Source organism: Lutra lutra, chromosome 8 (genome assembly GCF_902655055.1).
Source record: "Lutra lutra chromosome 8, mLutLut1.2, whole genome shotgun sequence".
Classification (NCBI taxonomy): Eukaryota; Metazoa; Chordata; class Mammalia; order Carnivora; family Mustelidae; genus Lutra; species Lutra lutra.
The window spans coordinates 129,286,629-129,306,495 of record NC_062285.1 but is presented as its reverse complement, the minus strand read 5'-3'; the positions used below and the strand labels follow the sequence as shown (position 1 = coordinate 129,306,495).

At 37.3% G+C, this 19,867-nt stretch overlaps 1 protein-coding gene across 7 annotated transcripts in view; it reads right to left on the bottom strand.

Annotated features, from left to right (window-relative positions):
* Window positions 1–19,867, bottom strand: part of RIC8B (RIC8 guanine nucleotide exchange factor B) — a 100,068-nt gene that overhangs the window by 27,416 nt on the left and 52,785 nt on the right. For all 7 annotated transcript variants that reach the window (XR_007129328.1, XR_007129329.1, XR_007129330.1 and 4 more), the window contains exons 5-7: window positions 12,796–13,024; window positions 11,800–11,895; window positions 6,254–6,398 (exon numbers count right to left, since the gene is read on the bottom strand). Coding sequence is in view for 4 of the 7 variants with exons in the window: in XM_047740532.1 (XP_047596488.1) it covers window positions 6,254–6,398; window positions 11,800–11,895; window positions 12,796–13,024 (470 nt within the window). In the remaining 3 variants the exon portion in view is untranslated. The remainder of the gene's footprint in view (window positions 1–6,253; window positions 6,399–11,799; window positions 11,896–12,795; window positions 13,025–19,867) is intronic.

The window sequence follows — 19,867 nt, the reverse complement described above, 5'->3', positions numbered from 1 at the left end:
GGCCTTTTCCAAACCTATCTCTTATCATTCCTATACATCGTGGATTCTTCTCTTCTTGAATTAGTCTCTTTCTTATAAATACCAAGGCTGTTTCCCATTTCTCTGTGAAGACTTTCTCTGGCTGTGTCCACATTACCCAGTCATTCCCTCTTTCAGGCTGTCATTTCTCTCTTATAGTGTACTGATTATTCCTTGATATGGAGAGATCCACAAGACGATATAGTCACTATACTCCATTCAGACAGCAGAAAGGTTTACTTTTTTATAACCATCTGTAAGGTACTTCGTTAAAATTAGGAATCCAAAGATGAAGAAGACATGATCTCTGACCTAAAGAAACTCAATTCGTTGAACTTGCATTCTAGACATTAACTGAGAGTGAGAACATAGCAAACGTCAAAAGCACTAAAAAATAGACTTAAGTAAAAATGGTACAAGGAAGAGAGAATGATTAACTCTGCCTCTATGATGAGACAAGTTTTCACAGAGAAGATACTTAAGCTGATCTTCAAGAATAAAGCTCACCATACTAACAAAGATATTCCATGCAAAGGGAATGGCATCTGCTAAGTCGTGGAGATAATGCCAAGAAATGGTAAAGTATAATTAGGCAAGAATAAAAAATTTAGCATGACTAAGCAGAAAGTAGATAATAGCAAATCGAATTTAGAATACAGAGGCAGGCCATGAAGTTAGTATCTAATAAAATTTGGATTTTACCAGGTGTCAGGAAGTCACTGACAGTTCTACAGGGTGGTCATGACAAGACTGTATTTTAGAAGAATCCCTCTATTGGCCATGTGGGAGACAGACTGAAGAAAACCTGACCAGAAACAGAGGGCTATGAATATTTTAAGTTTATTAAGAGATACACAGATTTGGGAATCCCCAGCAAATAGGCTGAAGCAGAAGCCAAGGGAGAGGATGAGATGACTCAGGAAACAATGGAAAGGGAGAACAGGGGTCAGATGAGAACTCTAGGGAACATTGGCAATTAAGTGTGGGCAAAGACAGTTGGTAAGACTAGAAAGAAAGGTCAGAGGCAATCTAGGAGTGCTTGGTAGCGCTGAGACAGAGAGTGGTCAACAGTAAGATAAAGACCAAAAAAAAAAAAAAAAATCCATTGCTTATGAACATTGGTTACCTTGTGTGCTTATGGAGAACACTTCCAGGGGGGTCTGGAAGGGAGGGATTGACAGTGGAAAGCCTAACTTGCAGCAAGTTGAAGCCTGAGTGGCTAGTAAGGATACTAAGAGGAAAACCAGACTAATCTTTCAAGATGCTAAGATGTGAAGGACAGTGACATGGAGATGTATATAGGTTGAGGAAAACACATAGGGAGAGTTAAGAAAAGAATAGAAGGTAACTGCTTTCCAAGAAGATGAAAAGATCAGCAGGCAAGAGATGTTAGCTTCAAGCTAAACTGACACTTCTACATGGGAAACTGAAATAAAGGAGACGAGAGCAAGCTCGCAGTTGCGGGGCTATGTGCTGAGGTGTTCCAGCCTTATTTCTCTGTGTGCTTCAGCCCCAACCACAGTGCCTAGCACATGCTGGGAATTAATGAATGTGTTAACAGGGGGAGGATTGTATTATAAATTACTTTCTTTTATTAGATGATATAAGGCCTCTGTTTAGACAACCTGGAGAAAGTATACAATTTGCAGAGCAGGTAATACAAGTTTAGATTTGGCTCAACACAAGTTGGTAGGCATGAGTACAAGTTAACCCGTGGGCCACTGTCCACTGGGGTTACAGTTTTAGCCTGGCATAGATGGGTATTTAAGACACTTGAATTACTCTTTCTGTGCCAAGTCTGCCATGATATTTTGCCCTTTGTATCTTGTACCATTTCAGTTTTCATTCTTCATTTAGTCTCTGCATCCCTAACCTAATTTGATTGCTGTTTGCTGTTTCCACTTAGTGTGACGTGACTCTTGAGCCTTGATCATGGTATCTTCACCTTCAAGCTTAGCTTTGAACGTCCTTAAAAGGGAAGTTCAACACTGATGAATTATTTGGAATTAATCTCATTTTAATAGAGTTTCCCTCCAAACCTAACGCTAACTCCAAAATCTAATGACTTACAAGTTGAATGGAGACTACAAACTTTTCTTTCTTTCTTTCTTTCTTTCTTTTTTGGCTAGATGGTTTTAAATTAGAATACGTTGACAGCATTTAAAAACTGGGAGATTTTATGTAAAAATTCAGAGCCCTGGCTTCTCTTGAAAAACCTGCAAGATTTGGTAACGTTGGCCATATGTTCCTTCATGGTAACAATCAATTGGAGCTAAGTAGCAGCGATGTCCTCTCTCCAATTCTGCACCATCCCCTTGTTCCCCTACTCCCAACCTGCTGCCTTCCCAGCAATGAGATAAGTGTCAGTTTTCATTTATCTTCTTATGCCCGGTCCATTTTTATTACCAACTTGGCACTTGTAGGCATATGAGTTGGTAACCCTTGGTAAGAAAGTAATAGGAGAGCAGAGACCTTGTTTATCTTTATACCTCTGTATTCCCTGGCTCTAGCTCAGAAGTTGTTTTTTTGTTAAATAGGTAAATTTTTATTCCAGAAGAATATATCTACTAAACTTAAAATCAAACTGGAAGGAAAAGTGGATGAGTATATATAGAATTGTTCAAGGTCAAATGAAAATGATATACTTCTGCTAATATGGGTTGGCTTTGGGCTCAAAGTTAGGATTATAAAAACCTCAAATAGACTAAGAGGGAACAAAAGTAATCCTTTCAAATGAGAAACAGTGAGCAAATTCATTTATAAATGCATATGCCATATTTACTATCACACTGACACATTAAATGTAAAGTGATTATATTTAGATATGTTAATTTATGTATTTAGATATGTAATTATAGAAGAAATAAATTTTAGTTTTCTCTTTAAAAAATTTTTAAAAGTAAACAAGAAATGGTCATTGTAGGGGCACCTGGGTGGCTCAGTGGGTTAAAGCCTCTGCCTTCGGCTCAGGTCATGATTCCCAGGGTCCTGGGATCAAGCCCCGCATCAGGCTCTCTGCTCCGCGGGGAGCCTGCTTCCCTCTCTCTCTCTGCCTGCCTCTCTGCCTACTTGTGATCTCTGTCAAATAAACAAATAAAATATTAAAAAAAAAAAAGAAAGAAATGGTCATTGTAGAAAAATTATAAAATACACAGAACTAAAAAAAAGTCACCAGTCATCCTAGTGAGAGGTAACAATGGATAAGATGTTAGTGTATATTTTGATAAACTTCTTTTGACTGATACAGTGTGTAATTTAGATTTATGTATACATACATAATTACACTTTAAAAAACAGCTCATTTCTTTTTTTTTCTTTTTCTAATTTTTTAAAAAAAGATTTTATTTATCTATTTCACAGAGATCACAAGCAGGCAGAGAGACAGGCAGAGAGAGAGCAGGAAGCAGGCTCCCCATTGAGCAGAGAGCCCGACTCAGAACTCGATCCCAGGACCCTGGGATCACGACCTGAGCCGAAGGCAGAGGCTTTAGCCCACCGAGGTGCCCCAAACAGCTCATTTCTGATCTTGGAAAAACTGATTCAATTCAGTCAGTATTTACAGATTACCATAGGACTATACCAGTCACTTAATTCCAAGATGCTACATCAATCTTTTTTCAGAGTCATGAAAGAATTGAATTGTTTAAAAGAGCAAATATGAGGACAATTGGTGAAAATTATTATAAAAGGAAATGTGGCAGAATGGAAAGAGGACTCAAATTTGGGCTTTAGCCCTCAAGCAATTGTGTGACCTTGAATAAATTACTGAAAGTGCCAGGTTAATTCATTTATGACACTGGAGGGTCCTTATGAGAAATAAATGAGCTTATGGCATAGAATGTTTGGAACATGACACCCCCATACATAATAGTTGTGTTTATTATCATTATTATTATATTGATCAAATTATGTTGTTAATATACCATCTTAACAGGAACTGAAGTGGAAATAAAGTCAGAAAATAAAGTTTAAGAATTCTGTGGATACAACTCAACAGCAAAGGCCCCAAATAATTCTATTAAAAAATGGACAAAAAGCCTGTAAAGACATTTTTTTCAAAAAAGACATACAAACAACCAACAGGTATTTTTGTGAAAAGGCGCAACACCCCTAATCATTAGGAAGACGCAAATCAAAACTATAATGACAGATCACCTCACACCTGTTAGGACGGCTTTTACCAAAAAGATAAGAGATGGTAAGTGTTGGCAAGGACGTAGCAAAAAGGGAACACTTACGCACCACTGGCGGGAATATAAATTGGTCCAGCTACTATGAAAAACAGCACAGAGGCTACTCAAAAAATTAGAAACAACTACAATATAATCAAGCAATCACACTTTTGGGAATATATCTGAAGCAAACGAAGTCTTTATTCCCAAGAGATGTCTACAGTCCCATGTTCACTAAAGCATTATTCATAATAGCCAAGATATGGAAAAAAGCAGAGTCCACTGACAGATGAATGGATAAAGGAGATATGTGTGTGTGTATTTATTTATTTCAGCCATGACAGAGAAGGAAATCTTGCTATTTGCTACAACAAGGATGAACCTAGAGAACATTATGCTAAGTGAAAAAGCCAGAGAAACACTAATACTATATGATCTCACTTAAATGTGTAATCTTTAAAAAAAAAAAAAAATTAAACTTCTGGAAACAGAGAGTAGAGTGGTGGTCGGGGATGGGGGAAATGAGGAGCTGCTGATCAAATGCTGTAAGCCTTCAGTTATAGTAAGTTCTGAGGATCCAATGTCTAGCACGGTTAACTAGCATGGTTATAGTTAATAGTATTAACTATAGTTAATACTATTCTATCTACACTTGAAATTTGCTAAGATCAGTCTTCAGCGTTCTCACCACACACACACAAAAAAACAAAAAGTAACTGTGAGGTGGTAGATATCTTAACCGGTGTTAATCACTTCACAATGTATACATGTACCAAATCATCATGTTGTATAATATACTTTAAATACATACAACTTTTCTTGTCAATTATACCTCAATAAAGCTGGGTAAAAAAAAAAAAAGAATTAAACTAACTTAAGATTTTGAGAGAAGTGAGTTTTCTACCTCCAAATTCTGTCTCACGAAACAGAGGTACTTTAAAAAAGTGGAATATAAAATCTGCTTAGATGGGATTTTCATACCAGTACATTTATAAAACTAGGAGCTAAAGAAAAAAATAGGTAAAAATATCTGGGTATCTTGAAGTTCCTTGTTTGAAGAACCTGCTTTTGCAGGGGAAATAGCCCATATAATTAAAAAAAATATCTGAAATTATTAGATGTTGTCTCAGAAGACAGTCACTTTATAATGGTGTTTATTACACTGTAGTATAGTTATTTTAAAATTTCTCTCTACCGCTATCTTATCCTTATCTCAAGGGTAAGGAATGTATCTTTGGCATTCTTTGCACTTTCCATCTTCCTTTTTTTCACTTCCATATTATGTTATGTAGCTCACATCAAATAATTATCTACTGATAAAATAACTTAGTGGAGAAACCATAACTCCTATAGCTTTAATTCCAAGAGGAATTAAAAAGGGGAACTAACCCAGGGCTGTGTCTGGTTATAAAATATCAGCACCCTGGGGGACCTGGCTGGCTCAGTTGGTGCATTCAAGAGCGTGCAACACTTGATCTCAGGGTTGTGAGTTCAAGCCCCACACTGAGTGAGATTACTTATAAAAATAAAATCTTAAAAAAAAAAAAAAATAGTAGTACCCGAATTACTTAAGCAGATTTTTCATTATGACTCCAGGTCCTGACTCACAAGATTAGGAAGCGTGGGTTAAGGATACAGAAGGCAGGGCACCTGGGTGGCTCAGTGGGTTAAGCCGCTGCCTTCGGCTCAGGTCATGATCTCAGGGTCCTGGGATCGAGTCCCGCGTCGGGCTCTCTGCTCAGCAGAGAGCCTGCTTCCCTTCCCCTCTCTCTGCCTGCCTCTCTGTCTACTTGTGATCTCTCTCTCTGTCAAATAAATAAATAAAATCTTTAAAAAAAAAAAAAAAAGGATACAGAAGGCAAAGTTTAATGTGAGTGTGTTTGCACAGAAGCATATAGAAAACGTTTTTAAATGATTAATTTTTAATATATCCTCAGGCCCTCTAATAGAAGATAAGAGTAAGCTCTGAAAAGAGTGGAATGAGATGGCCACTATTAACAGAAAGATTTCTCAAATTCCCTCTGAAAAATAAAAACGTAGAGAGCAAAGAGAGTTTAACCTACCTCTCTCTTTGCAAAGGACAAAAAGGAATTCAGCAGCAATTTGCTTGACTCCAAGGTCAACATGTGTCATGAGGCGCACCAGCTTATTTCTCACAGTTGAGCCAACTTCAGGTCGATTTGTCACATCCCTCAATGGTGGTAAAACCTAATGGCAGAAATGCAAAAACCATCATCAGTTGTGGGGTCCTAGAGTAAGTGAGGATGGTACATGCAACTGGTCAGTCTATGAGCTCAGTTTTGTAAGAATGGAAAAAGCTTTTAAAAACTAAATAGCTTTGCTTCCAAATAAGACCAAACAAAAAAAACTAAAGTGATTTCATGGTTGTAATGAAATTTCATTTGAAGAGAAACATCCCTTCACTGTACCACCATGAAATACTCTGATTCATTTGGAATTTTTAATCATCAAAGCATCTGGAATGCCTTTGCCTGCCTCTATCAAAATCCACTTTAAAGCCAGGGTCAAGTTTCTCCTTCTTCCACGGGGCCTTCCTTAAAACTTTGACTCCTATTGATTTTCCCATTCTTGTAATTCCTGTAGCATTTTCAGTATTTACGGAAAAAAAAAAAAAAAAAAAGAAAAAGTCTGTACTTAGGTTTTCTTATTTTATAATAAAAAATGGCTATTCATTATTGAATATTTTCTAGGTGCTAGTTGCTATAATGGAGGATATACATACATTCTGTATAATCGGTCTCCACAGTAAGCTTGCAAAGGAGGTAGTAACATCACTATCCCTATTTTATTGATTGTGATCTGCAGAGGGTTTAGGACACTTCTTGGTTTGTCTGTTTTTTTGCTCACTCGCTCACTCAATTCATCTACCCAGACCCCTCCCTCTTCAGGGTCTCCTCCTATCTCAACTGGTTGCTTCATCTCAGCCTCTTCTGCCAATTCTTTTTCTCCCCTTGTTTTCTAAGTATTGGAATAGTCAAAGGTTGAGCTCTTGGGCAACGTTCTTCACTATTTTCACTGAATCTACTGGTGATCTCATCCAGTTTTATGGCATTAGATGGTCTACACTGAGAACTCCCTAAATTATATTTCTATCTTGATTTCTTTACTGACTTCCAGACTTTTATAGGCCTCTCAAATTTAGCATGTCCTAAACACAAATCTTCCATGCTCCCACCAAAGCTGTTCCTTCTTAGTTTTCCATCGCATTAAATGGTAAGTCTATTTTTCCAACTGTTTAGTACAAACATCCTGGAAATAGCCTTTTTTCTTTCACACCCCATATCCAATCCACCAGTAAATGATATTGTTTCTATCTCTGAAATATATCCATAATTCAGCCACTTCTCACTGCCTCCTCTAATATTATCATATCCAAGTTACTGATACGTCTCACCCAAACTGGTTATTACCACAACCTCCCAGGGCTCTCTGCTTCCATCCCAGTTCTTCCGTGATTTTTCCTCTACAAAGCAGTTAGAGAGCCTCTGAAAGTCTGATCATGTCATTTCTGTTCTCAAAGTCTTCTAGTTCCTAGTGCTTCTCATCTTACAGTGAAAAACAATGTTCTTACAACTCCCTTAGGTTTCACATAATCCAGCTTCCTGCTCTTTTCCTAACTTTATTTCTACAGTTCTGGCCGACACTGCTACAGCCACACAGACCTCCATGGAACGCCTTACACACACCATCCACTTTCCTGTCTCATGGTCTTTGCTTGCATTTGCTGCTCCCTCTGCCCAGAAACTCTTTCTCTAGAAACTTGCATGGCTCATTCCCTTACTTCAGGTCTGTGTTCAAATGTTACTTATAGGATAACATTTCCTGACCACCCTATATGACTTCTCTTTTTTGTATACAACCCCCTCTAAGTGTTTTAGCCTTCCTCACAGCACTCATCACCACCTGACACAGTATATATTGCTTTACCGTTGGCCCTTCTTCCACAAGAGTCAGTGCCAAGGGGGCAGGGATGTCTTTGTTTTGTTTATTCTTCTCAGTTCATGGCATACTACAGGTGTTTAATAAATATTTGTTGACTGAAGGAGGAATGGATTCAGATTTTTTTTTTTTTAAGGTTTTAAGTAATCTCTACACCCAACGTGGGGCTCGAATTTACAACCCTGAGATCAAGTCATATGCTCTACTGACTGAGGAAGCCAGGCACCCCTCAGAATCTTTTTAAAAGCACCTTCTATAAGCTAGGCACTATGAGAGGAAATGGAGATAAAAACCAAGTCAAATAATAATTTACCGTGCCAGACCCTTCATGTTTATATCATTTTATTTAATCCACTCAACTGACTTTCCTCTCTCCTTCTATATTGAGTGCCTACCATGTATCAGGAGGTACTGAAGGTGCTGTGAACACAAATGGCAACTAAACCTCAGAAAACTGAATAATCTACTCAAAGTGTTTACAGAAGCCATATTTCTAATAGTAGAGCACCATGATTTCTGTGCTCTGTAAGTACAAAGTCACTGCACAGTAAAGATTCAGCCAACCATACTGAGTTTTATATGGTCTCTATATACTGAATACATTGAAGAATGAGATATCGAATAAGGGATTGCATGTAGTATGTGCCTACTGTTCCAGAGTAAAGAATCTATTAACAAAGGTTATCACCCCAAAGTTTTGTTAGCTGTGTTTTGGGTTTCTTAGAAACAAGTTTTTTTTTAAATAGAAGTTTGTTGCTTTTATTCTTATATATTACTCCCAGACAATCTGCATTTGTATGGACTCATTCTATTTTCTCCCAAATATTACCCTCCAACAAGTTTTTTTCTTTTCTTTGACAAATCTTGTCCATTTCCTCTTTCAAATCCACAAAATCTCGTCTCTTCTGTAAGCGCCTCTCCAGACTAATCCAACCTGGGTCAGTAATTTCTACCACATTCTCTTTCCACCTATCTAAATACTTAAGACCAATTTCCTCTCGGTATGCGTGAGTTGGATTTAATCAGGTATTAACTACAGGGTGTAATAATTAATTAGCTATTTATATTATTTGTTATATTTATACTATTACCAAAGTTAATCATCTGTTACTTTACATTCTGCCTTTCTTTCTTTGACAGAGAGAGAGAGATCGCAAGTAGGCAGAGAGGCAGGCAGAGAGAGAGGGGGAAGCAGGCTACCTGCTGAGCAGAGAGCCCAATGCAGGGCTCCATCCCAGGACCCTGAGACCATGACCTGAGCTGAAGGCAGAGGCTTAACCCACTGAGCCATCCCGGCGCCACATATTCTGCCTTTCTTAATCATTACAGTTTAGACTGCATCTTTCTCAGAAGGAAAGTTGATTTTTTTGTGTGTGTCTTATATCTTAGTCATCTTTACTTGTCATGTTTCATCTCTTTATACTGTAGTGCTTCTTTGAGGACAAAAAGTGGGTCTTATAATCTTTGTGTCCACATAATATGTGGCCCAAGGCCTTCATACAAAGTTGTTAAGAAGCAGGTTTTTTGGGGGGCTATCTTGGTCAGAGACAGCAAAATCTAAACAGTTCAGTTGAACCTGGATCTCCTATGAAAAAAAGCTAAAATACAGAAAACAAAATATTTTTCATTCATTATTCTTTACCAAGTATTCCTAGTCATGGTAGAATGTCTTAAAATAATCAAACTGGAAATTACCTTAATTCATTAACTATTTCATTAGATTTAAATGATTATTCATGTTTTCATTGCACTCCTCTCTTCTTCTAGTGAACTGTAAACTCCTCAAAGAAAGAGTCTCCACTTTCTCATCTCTCCTTACCAGCGGTATCTACTAGTGTGCCTCCCATATAGTAAGACGCTTACTAAATCTTGGCCATAAACATAAAGGGGTAAAATGAAGCTGGTTCATTGAACAAGGGAAATTCTATGTGGCAGAAAAAGAGCGGTGGGGTGAATGATGGGACCATATACTGAAATGTGGAAGAAGGAAAGAAACAGGGTGAAGGGGTGGGAAATCAAGAGCTTAGTTTTGGCATATGTTAAAGACCTCTACTATACATCCAAGGGGAGGAGATGAGTAGGCAGTTTGTTACATTAGTCTGGAGCTGAAGGGACAGGTCAGGGCTGGAAATATAAATTTGAGAGTCATCAGCATATAGATGATTTTCAAAACCATGACTGCTGAATGAGATCACCAGGGAAGTGGGAGTGGAGACAAAGACAACATTGTCTTGGGGCACTCAGACATTGCAAAGAGGTTCCTCCATTGTGTCCTAGAAACCAAGGGAAGAAAGTATTTCAAGAAGGACAGAATAGTCAGTTACATCAAAATGCACTGGGGGAATGCATTAAAAAAATATTTGAGAGCTATCAGATTTGGCAATATTGGGTTGATGAATTTTGATGAGCACCTTTGCAGTAGGGTGGAAAGCATGAAAGCCTAATTTCGGTGGGTTCAGGAGAGAAAGACGAGTAAAAAGAATAGAGTATGGAAAACTCTTTTGAGGAACATTGCACTAAGAAGAGCAGAGTGATGGGGAGGCAACTTGAGAAGTGTAATTGAGGGAAGGTTTTTTGTTTTGTTTTTAAGATGGAAGGTGTGTTTGGGTGAAGGCAGAAATGACCTAGCACAGTAAAAAAAAAAAAAAAAAAAAAAAAGATTAATTCAAAAAGAGAGGAAATAAACGCAGGAGAAAAGTTCCTGAGAAGACGAGAAGGAAAGGAATCCAGGACACAAGTGCAGAGGCTGGTCACAGAAGAAAGCAGGGAAAACTCACCCATTATGATAGAAGGGGAGACAAAGATAAATCATAACGGCAGATGGAAAGAATTCTTACCATGAACTCTACCATCCTACCCCAAACCTTCACCATCAGCTCTCTTTTCAACTGGCCTCCTTGCATCTACTCACATCCTCCTAGTCTATCCTATTATAGCAGCCAGAGTATTTTAAAATATAAATGGCGTCCCCTTCATCTAATTCCCCTTCTCAGAATGGTTCAGTGCTTTCCCATCTCACTTAGAAGGGCATCAAAAGTCCTATACAACCTTAGGCATCTGGTTCTTACTTACCTTTTTTTAACTTCATCTACCACTCTCCTTGCCAGTTTGGTCTAGCCTCCTTGCTCTTCCGTAAGCACACCAAACCATCCTCTCACCTCAGGGACTTTGATCTTGTTCTCTTTACATTCCTCTTCCAGGTTTTCTCAGAGATCCTTTTCTTATCAAAGTTTCTGCTCAAATGTCATTTTCTCACAGAGGCCCTCCCTAGTCCCCTAAGTCTCCCCTTCTCCTTCTTTTTTTAGAACACATCTCTACATGCCATTATAACATATATATATTCATTTCCTTTTTGTTCTGCCATTGTAAGGTAAACTCTACAAGGCAAAGACGTCATCTTTCAGTGCTTAGAAGACAGCACAAAGTAGATCTAAAATGTTTGTTGAATAAATGAATGAATGACTCAGAAAAATACAAAGGGTCACGTTTTTTCTGGATTATGAAGATTTCAAAGATTAAAACTAACTTTTCGGAGTTTCTGATTTTATGAAAGAAAACCATTATGAAAGAATGCAACTCATTAATTCTACTTTTAAAAGCCACATATAAGAAGATTAACTATGAGGTGTAATTTGCATTAAGCAGTTACCTGATCTTTGAGAAATTTTCTGATGTTTCGATGGGCTCGGGAACATTCTGTTAATAAGCTGAGAACTGGAGTTAGACCTTCTCTATAGCTGCTTCCCTATAAAGAAAACCAGACATACTGTATTAGTTTCTAACAGTATTACTTTCCTCTGTATAACTGAGCATGTTAATACTCCTTTCTCGAGGGAGAGACAGTTTATGTTATTAACGCAACATAAGCTTCCATTCCATCACTTAACTTCATGTTTATTAATGTCTGTTTTTGTTTTTTTTTAAGATTTTTTATTTATTTATTTGACAGACAGAGATCACAAGTAGGCAGAGAGGCAGGTAAAGAGAAAGGAGGAAGCAGGCTCCCCGCTGAGCAGAGAGCCGGATTCGGGGCTTGATCCCAGGACCCTGGGATCATGACCTGAGCCAAAGGCAGAGGCTTTTAACCCACTGAGCCACCCAGGCCCCCCTTAATGTCTGTTTTTATCCTCCCTGGATTTTCCTACATTGGGCTTAAATGAATCAAAGGTTTTGATGACCCACCCACACTACCTTGCTACCTTTTAATATAATTAACCTGAAAAAGCAAGTGAGAGATAAGAAAATAAGCAACTCACAACAAATGAAAAGTTGATGATTTTTTTAAAAGATAGCCTTTTGGTATTATGGAAAGAATTTATCATCAAGTTTTTTGGGTGGATAATTTTTACTTCTAGGTCTTACAAAATACCTACATGGAAAAGTAATTAATTTTTCCTTCACTTTCAGGCACCAGTCATAGTTTTAGTCTTGGATCAACAAAATTTTTGGCTTTAAGCAAATAAATTTGGTTTTTGCAATTAATTATATACTGTAATAAAATGATTTCTAGGATATAATTAGGTAAAACATCAGCTACTTAAAAAAGCTTATATTTAAAAATCATGTCCTTGTGATGTCTGCATATATGGCACATTTACATTCTTTAGAAACATCTTCCCAAGGCCTCCCATTTTATCAGTCTTACCTTGTCTATTCTCTTCTCCATAAAATTGAGTAAAACATGAATGGCTTCCATATTCATACCATTGTATACCATGGTATTCTTTTTCAAAACAGTTTCTTTTTCATCCGTTTTATCACTGGGCAGTTCATCTAGTGTCGTTGCCTCTTGGGCTGTTTCTTCATGGGTTAATGGACAAATGAGAACATCCAAACAAGAGACCGGAACATTGCTTAAAAGGTTGACTGCATTGCTGAAAAGCAATTTAAAAATACAATATTTTAATTTCATTGAATAGTCTTTTAAAATGCAAACATAAGAAGAAGTTCAGAAATGACTTCTAGGAGTCAATTAAAATTTTTCTTTTTCAAAACAAGCCTTTAATATTACTTGGCATTTACTGACTAAGAGACAGAAAATAAAGAGAACTGTTTTAAATACACATATGACAAATTAGAAAGAACAGATGTTAAATGGACACACACAATCACATGATGTCATGTCACTTTCTGAAATGCTAAAATAGGAATTAGCTTTAACACCAGCTCTTTAATTTTACTATGACACAATGCTAGCTTTATATTTTTTCCTTGGGGTTTTAAATCCTTTTGTGGAGCCACTGGTGTTTTATTATTCCTTAGATTATAACATAAAGCATTTGAGAAGCTGTATATAAGCAGCTTATCCCAGGCAACAACATTAAAAACCAAATATTATAGGATTAAGTTTTGTTCTTTCTGGACATAAAAAATACAATTTTTAGATCATCCCATTTTTAAAAAGACATTAGCAGAAAATGGGTAATGGTGCTTTTTCTCCTTTTCTCATCACCAGGTATCTTTAAAAGAGCCCAACATAGCCATTTCAAATCTTTATCCCGTAGGCCTTTCTGCTATGTTGTTAACACAGGCACCTGGGATGCACACCAGTAGGGGGAACCCAAACCTTGTGTTTTTGGTATTCCTTAAAAATCTTGTTCTGTTGCTCAGTGTGTAAGAGATTAAAGTGACACTAATAATTTTAAAATTAGGTATGTTCTCAATTAACAGATCTTCCTTCAGGCATTATTTCACATTCTTTCATCTAAAAGGAGGTGGTGTTCTCTGCTAACTGGATCTCCTAAGCCTGTGCCTCAGAACTTCCTGATAAACAACAATGGAAAGACAGGCATTACATTTCCTAGTGACAGAGAAGCAGATCTAAAAATAACCACATCCTGACTAAAAATAAACTCTTGCAAATGCAATGGAGAAGTCTAACCACTTGGAAACCAAACTCAGGGCTTAATCTATCTGATGCTGTCTTAATTTAGACCATAGTAGTTCTTTTTAATTTAGATTATAAAGGTACCCTCAAAAATAAAACAAAGTAAGCAACAACAAAATAGAAATAATATATACATTTGTTTTCTTTCTCTCAGTCTGAAGTGTAGTCCTCATTTTTCCAAGAATGAGTATTTCCTTCCTTTCTTTTTATATCATGGAAAAAATATTTATAAGAAATCAAAGGTTAAAAATTAGACAGTGCAGAACAATGAGTAGTAATGTAAAAGGTATCAAAACAATCTGAGCCACAAGCAAAAATAACAAGTCCTATGGATGAATGAGTCCTGGCAGAATACAAGTTATTTGATGGTCCCCATGAAAAATCTGTTGCTGCTGCTGTGATTACTACCTGCTACTGTTAAACGATGGCCCTAATTTTGGTTATTCATAGAAAAAAAAAATCACAATTGGTTGAAATACAATGCTTTCCCCACAAACTTTCTTTTAAAAATTTTTGCAAACCTCTGTAGTTCCTTATCTAGACTTAAAAATGTTTCACTTCTGACTTAAGCATTTGGAAACTGTTATTAAATATCACAGATTCACTGGGATGAAAACAAATAAAACAAAAGAACTCTACCATAGAATTACTTTCTACAACTGTATAAACCATTTTGAAATGTTAGGATTTTTTTTCAACACATAAGGCAATAGGCACTGAAGTCCATTGATAGTATGATTCTCTAAATGCACCAGAGACCACACTGAAAAGTTTAAAACATTGCATTTCATTACAAAGGAATGTTTCCCTTTAAATTCATTTAAAATAAGCAGTTTCTAGGAATCTGGTAAATTTAAGAAACCAAATGTAGAGTTTGATTCAACAAATATTTGGAGGTTTTAGGCTTTTCAAGGAAAGTTCCCATTTTCACTTTTCTTATTAAACAACTGGGTTTCCAAACAACTACAAAATTAATTTTCTGGCTCACTGTGTTTGAGCTATTCTTTTTAAGTAAGGAAGGCCCGCTTTTTGAGCTCTGTCACTTCTCTGACAGTTTTATTTGTGGTAGAAGAGTGTATGAAATTCTCCAGCTACCAGGAAGTCAGTGACTATGCACAGATCCGCACAATGGTGTTTGCATTCCTACTCCAGGGGGTAGAAATACTGTGTATATTACTCTCCCCTTTTCAGCTTCCTAGAGATCATTAATCACTGGGACATGACATCCTCCTACTCATGCTCCCAGCCCCCTCCTGATATGCAAATTTAAAAGCAATGCCTATTTAGAACTCCTTAATGCCCTGATTAAAGCCTTGTTAGTTGTGGGGGAGGGGAGGCAATCTAAAAATACAGTCCTGTATCAATCATTGGACTAAATATAATTTAATACCAAATGACAATGAGGAATATGATAATGCTACATGGAGACCTATAGCCATTAACAAATCTTCCTGGTTCAAATATATCTTATTTGGGGCTCACATATCTTTTCTTTATGGCTGAGAACTTACTTAAATGAACCTTCAGATCTCCAAAAGACTTCCTCCAAAAGATGTAAATTCCTAACTTTAGCTTGATTCAGTAATTATTTATTACTTGTGTCAGGCATTGTTTTATGAAGAAAAGAGACAAATCCCTGCCTTTGGGGAGCTTATTTTCCAGCATGGAGAGGATAGTCAATGAAAAGTAAACAAAAGAAATAAGATCACTAAATAGCATGATAGAAGGTGATAAGCGGCCTGGTGGAGAAACCCAGGAAAGTAAGACAGAACAGGTGGGTTATAATTTTGAATAGAGTGATTAGGCTAGACCTCACTAAAATGGTGCCATTTAAGCAAAGAAATGAAGTGAGGTAGTGAGCCATGTGACAATGTGGGGAAAGAACATTTCAGAAAGAAAAGCAAGAGCAAAGGCTCCAAGGTAGAAGCAGTGGCATAAATGAAGAACTGTAAAGAAGTTGGTGTTGCCAAACCACTATATATAGGAAAAGGAGTAGGACAGGAGATCAGGTATGGCTAGATTGGTCTTGCAGGCTCTTAAAATAGAATTTTATGCTCAGTGAAGTGGGAGCCACTCTAGGGTCTTTCATGGTGATATACTCTGATTTACCTAAAAAGGGTCATTCTGACTACTGCATTGAGAAAAGAATGGCAGGACATCAAAGGTGAGAAGAATCAGGATATCACTATAAAATTCAGGTGACTGAATATGATGATAATAGTGAAGCGGTTACATCCGGATACATTTTGAAAGACATTGACAGGCCAGTTGTGAAGTGTGAGAATCCAAGTTCAACCCTTAGCAAGTGGAAAGCTGGAGTTGCCATAAACTGAAATGGAAAACACTGCAGGAGAAGCAGCTTTTCAGGGGAAGACTAAGAATTTAATTTTGGATATATTAAATTTGGGATATCTATTAGACTTCCCAGGGGAGATGTTAATAGGAAGTTAGTGGCAAGAGTCAAGTTTGGAGAGGGAGATCTGGATTAGAGATAGAAGCTAAGGGATCATTAGCAGATAGATGGTGTCTGAAGACAACAGGTTGATTAAATTAGGGAGGGAATGCGTGTGAACTAAAAAACTGTGAGGGCTGAACCTGGGGCACTCTATTGTCTAGAAGCTGAGGAACTGAGGAAAAAATTACAACTAGTGAGGTAGGAGGAAAACCAGGATAGTATGGTACCCTGGAAGAAAGTACATACACAAAAGTGGGGTGTCAAATGATGTGGGACAGATCAAGTAAGATGACAAGAAGTGTCCACTGGGTTTTGCAAAATGGAAGTTACTAGTGACCTTAGTAATAGGCATTCTGGTGGAGCCATGGCTCTAAAGCCCAAGTAGATAAAATTCGAGAACAGTAGAAGAACCAGATAGTTAAGAGAAGACTGGAGCCACTGCAGGTGAGAAGTGTCCAGAAAACTTTGGATAAGATATGATGAAAAGACTCCTGAATGCTGCTCTCAGCAAATCATAGCTTTTTAACCCATAGTGACCTGGTCATTGTTCTCTAAATACACCATAGACACAAACTCTTTTCTGTGTTTGGCCATGGGTTCTCCTGCCTAGAAGAATATTCTCATTCTTTAAGACTAGCTTAAACATCACTTCATTCTCAACAAATACTTACTATGCCTTGTGCTAGGCCCTAAGTATACCGTGTAAAGCAAAGGACAAGGCAGGGAGGGGCCTTGGTAGACAATGAGACCAGAAAAGTACATGTATGTCTGTGGGGAGTGGGGTAGGAGTATTATAAAGGGGACTGCCGTGATAAGATGTAAGTTATAGCCAGATGGGTTACTGATGACCTTAAACCAGAGTTATTCTGGCAAAGAAAAAGGTACAGAAGCCAGGGAAACATAGATTTCCCTGATAAGGAGGCAGATTATTAATAAATGCAAAATGACAATACAAGTTTGCTCTTGAACATAAAGAGAGAGGGGAGCCAACGAGGATTCTAAGCAGAGATCTTCTTTCTGAGAAACAACTCTAAATGCAGTGGAGAGGGTGGATCAAACTGTTGGGTTAGGTAAAATTGTCCCACAGGTCAGAGAAGCCTGAGTTTAGAAGTAGAAAAAGAAGGTGGTCTGACAGATCTGGGGTTGGGTGCTTCAAGACTAGCAAGACATGACAATGAGGGCATACAGATAGGTTGAAATGATGAACCAATGCTTTAGAATTAGAAAGGAAAGAAGGTAAACCCATAGAGCGCTCATAGGTAGGAGAAACGGGAATCACCAGGAGACCAGAGGTCTGGATGAGGATGGAGAACAGCTATAGATAGTATGAGTAAGGAAAACTTTACTCATCATGTTAGACCACAGTGAGCTAGTCTTTTAAATTATTAGCAATTATTATTTTTTAAAAAGATTTTATTTATTTATTTGACAGATCACATGTAGGCAGAGAGGCAGGCAGAAAGAAAGGGGGAAGCAGGCTCCCCATTGAGCAGAGAGCCCAATGCGGGGTTCGATCCCAAGACTCTGAGATCATGGCCTGAGCCGAAGGCAGAGGCTCAATCCACTAAGCCACCAGGAGCCCCTCAGGCGCCCCTCTATTAGCAATTATTATTTGGATAATTAAGTCACTGGGAAACTACTCAAAAACTATCTTGTGATAGCTCTTCTATTATGGTCTTGGATTATTTTTAACTTTTCATAATATTTATGTCTTGTCTCCTCATTTAGACTTTACGTTTCTCCAGAGTATGCACTGTGGATATCTCTTCACCTAGATAACGGTTATTCACAGTAAGAATCAGGTTAAAGAGCTAGGAGCTTTAATGATAACAAAAAATAAAATAAGAACCCCCTTCTGTGATCTCTCCAAAGTAAACTCTCTTGTTTTCTGTATACCTACATAAGCTTGTCCATGTCTTACACAACACTCATCAAAATAACTGTACTTATTTACTTACATGTCTGTTTTACCCCCTAGCTGGTAAGCCCTGGAGAACACAGATTATACTATATTCATCTTTGTTGTCCTTAAGTTCCACATAGTGCCTAGCATATAGTAAGTGCTCAGTTAATAAGTAGAAGCTAAAAATGATATCATCCAATTTTTAATCTTCTAAAAAAAATTTTATTGAAATATAGTTGATATACAATGTTATATTAATTTCAGTTGTACAATAACATAACAATTCTATACATTACTCAATCTCAGTGTTCACCACAATAAGTGTAGTTACCACCTGTCACTAAACATTATTACAATATTACTGACTTTATTCCCTATGTTGTACTTCTCATCTCTGTGACTTATTTATTTTAAACTAGAAGTTTGTACCTTTTAATCCCCTTCACCTGTTTTAATCATTCCCCCATCTCCTCTCCCCTCAATTTTAAACATTAATTAAAAGTTGGTCATGTGTTAGACATTATGCCTAGCTAATGATGTGGTGGTAATCATTTCACAATATGTAAATCTATCAAATCAACAACATTGTATACCTTAAACTGAAACAATGTGATACGTCCACTGAATCTCAATAAAGCTGGAAAAAAAGACATTGCTTAGGATTGTAATGAGGTATCATTAGGTACTAAATTGTCTCCAGTATATGAGATAAATTAGTCTAAGCAAAGAAACAACAAAAAAGGCAGGGAGATAAGTACTTTTTAAAGACACACAGGCTCTTTGAGTGTGGGGGAAAAAAAAGAGAGAAAGCATTTTGTAGATGCCAGTGTGCTAAGTGAAAGAAATGAGTTGAGAGGCTAAAATAAATTAAATCAGATCTGGTCCTTCACTCTTCTCACCTCTCTAGCATTTAGGCCATTCCCATTTCCCCCTTCTCTCTAAAATAAAACAAAACCACAACCACATCCATATGGAATTGTTTTTGGCAGTGTATGCATAAGTTTACTGATTATGGACAAGAGGGTTGAAAATACTTTCAGGAAGATAACAGAGATGAACCGAATTAGGATGTCCTTTAATGTATCAAAAAAAGATGACTCAAACCAACAATTTACTTGTTACTTTAAGTATAGACAAAAGGAAATGAAATAAGTAGATTGTAAAAACTATCTAAGATGCTGATTAGTGGAAATAAAGGTTAAGGTCAACTGTCTATGTGAGCTAACTCATTTTATCTCTATGTCCCTGTTCTCTTGATTGCTCTGGGGGTGGGGAAAAAAAGGAGACCGCACATCAGAAAAAGCTGTGGCTTAGCCATGTTTCTCCTCACTTGTCTCCTGAAGGAGCCTAGTAGACTCCTGGCATGCACGTATCATAGAACATCCCTGGCTTGAGAAAAACAGATGAATGGAAAATAGATTTCTCTACATGATCACAGGATAACATAAAAATCCTAACAAAATATCAAAATC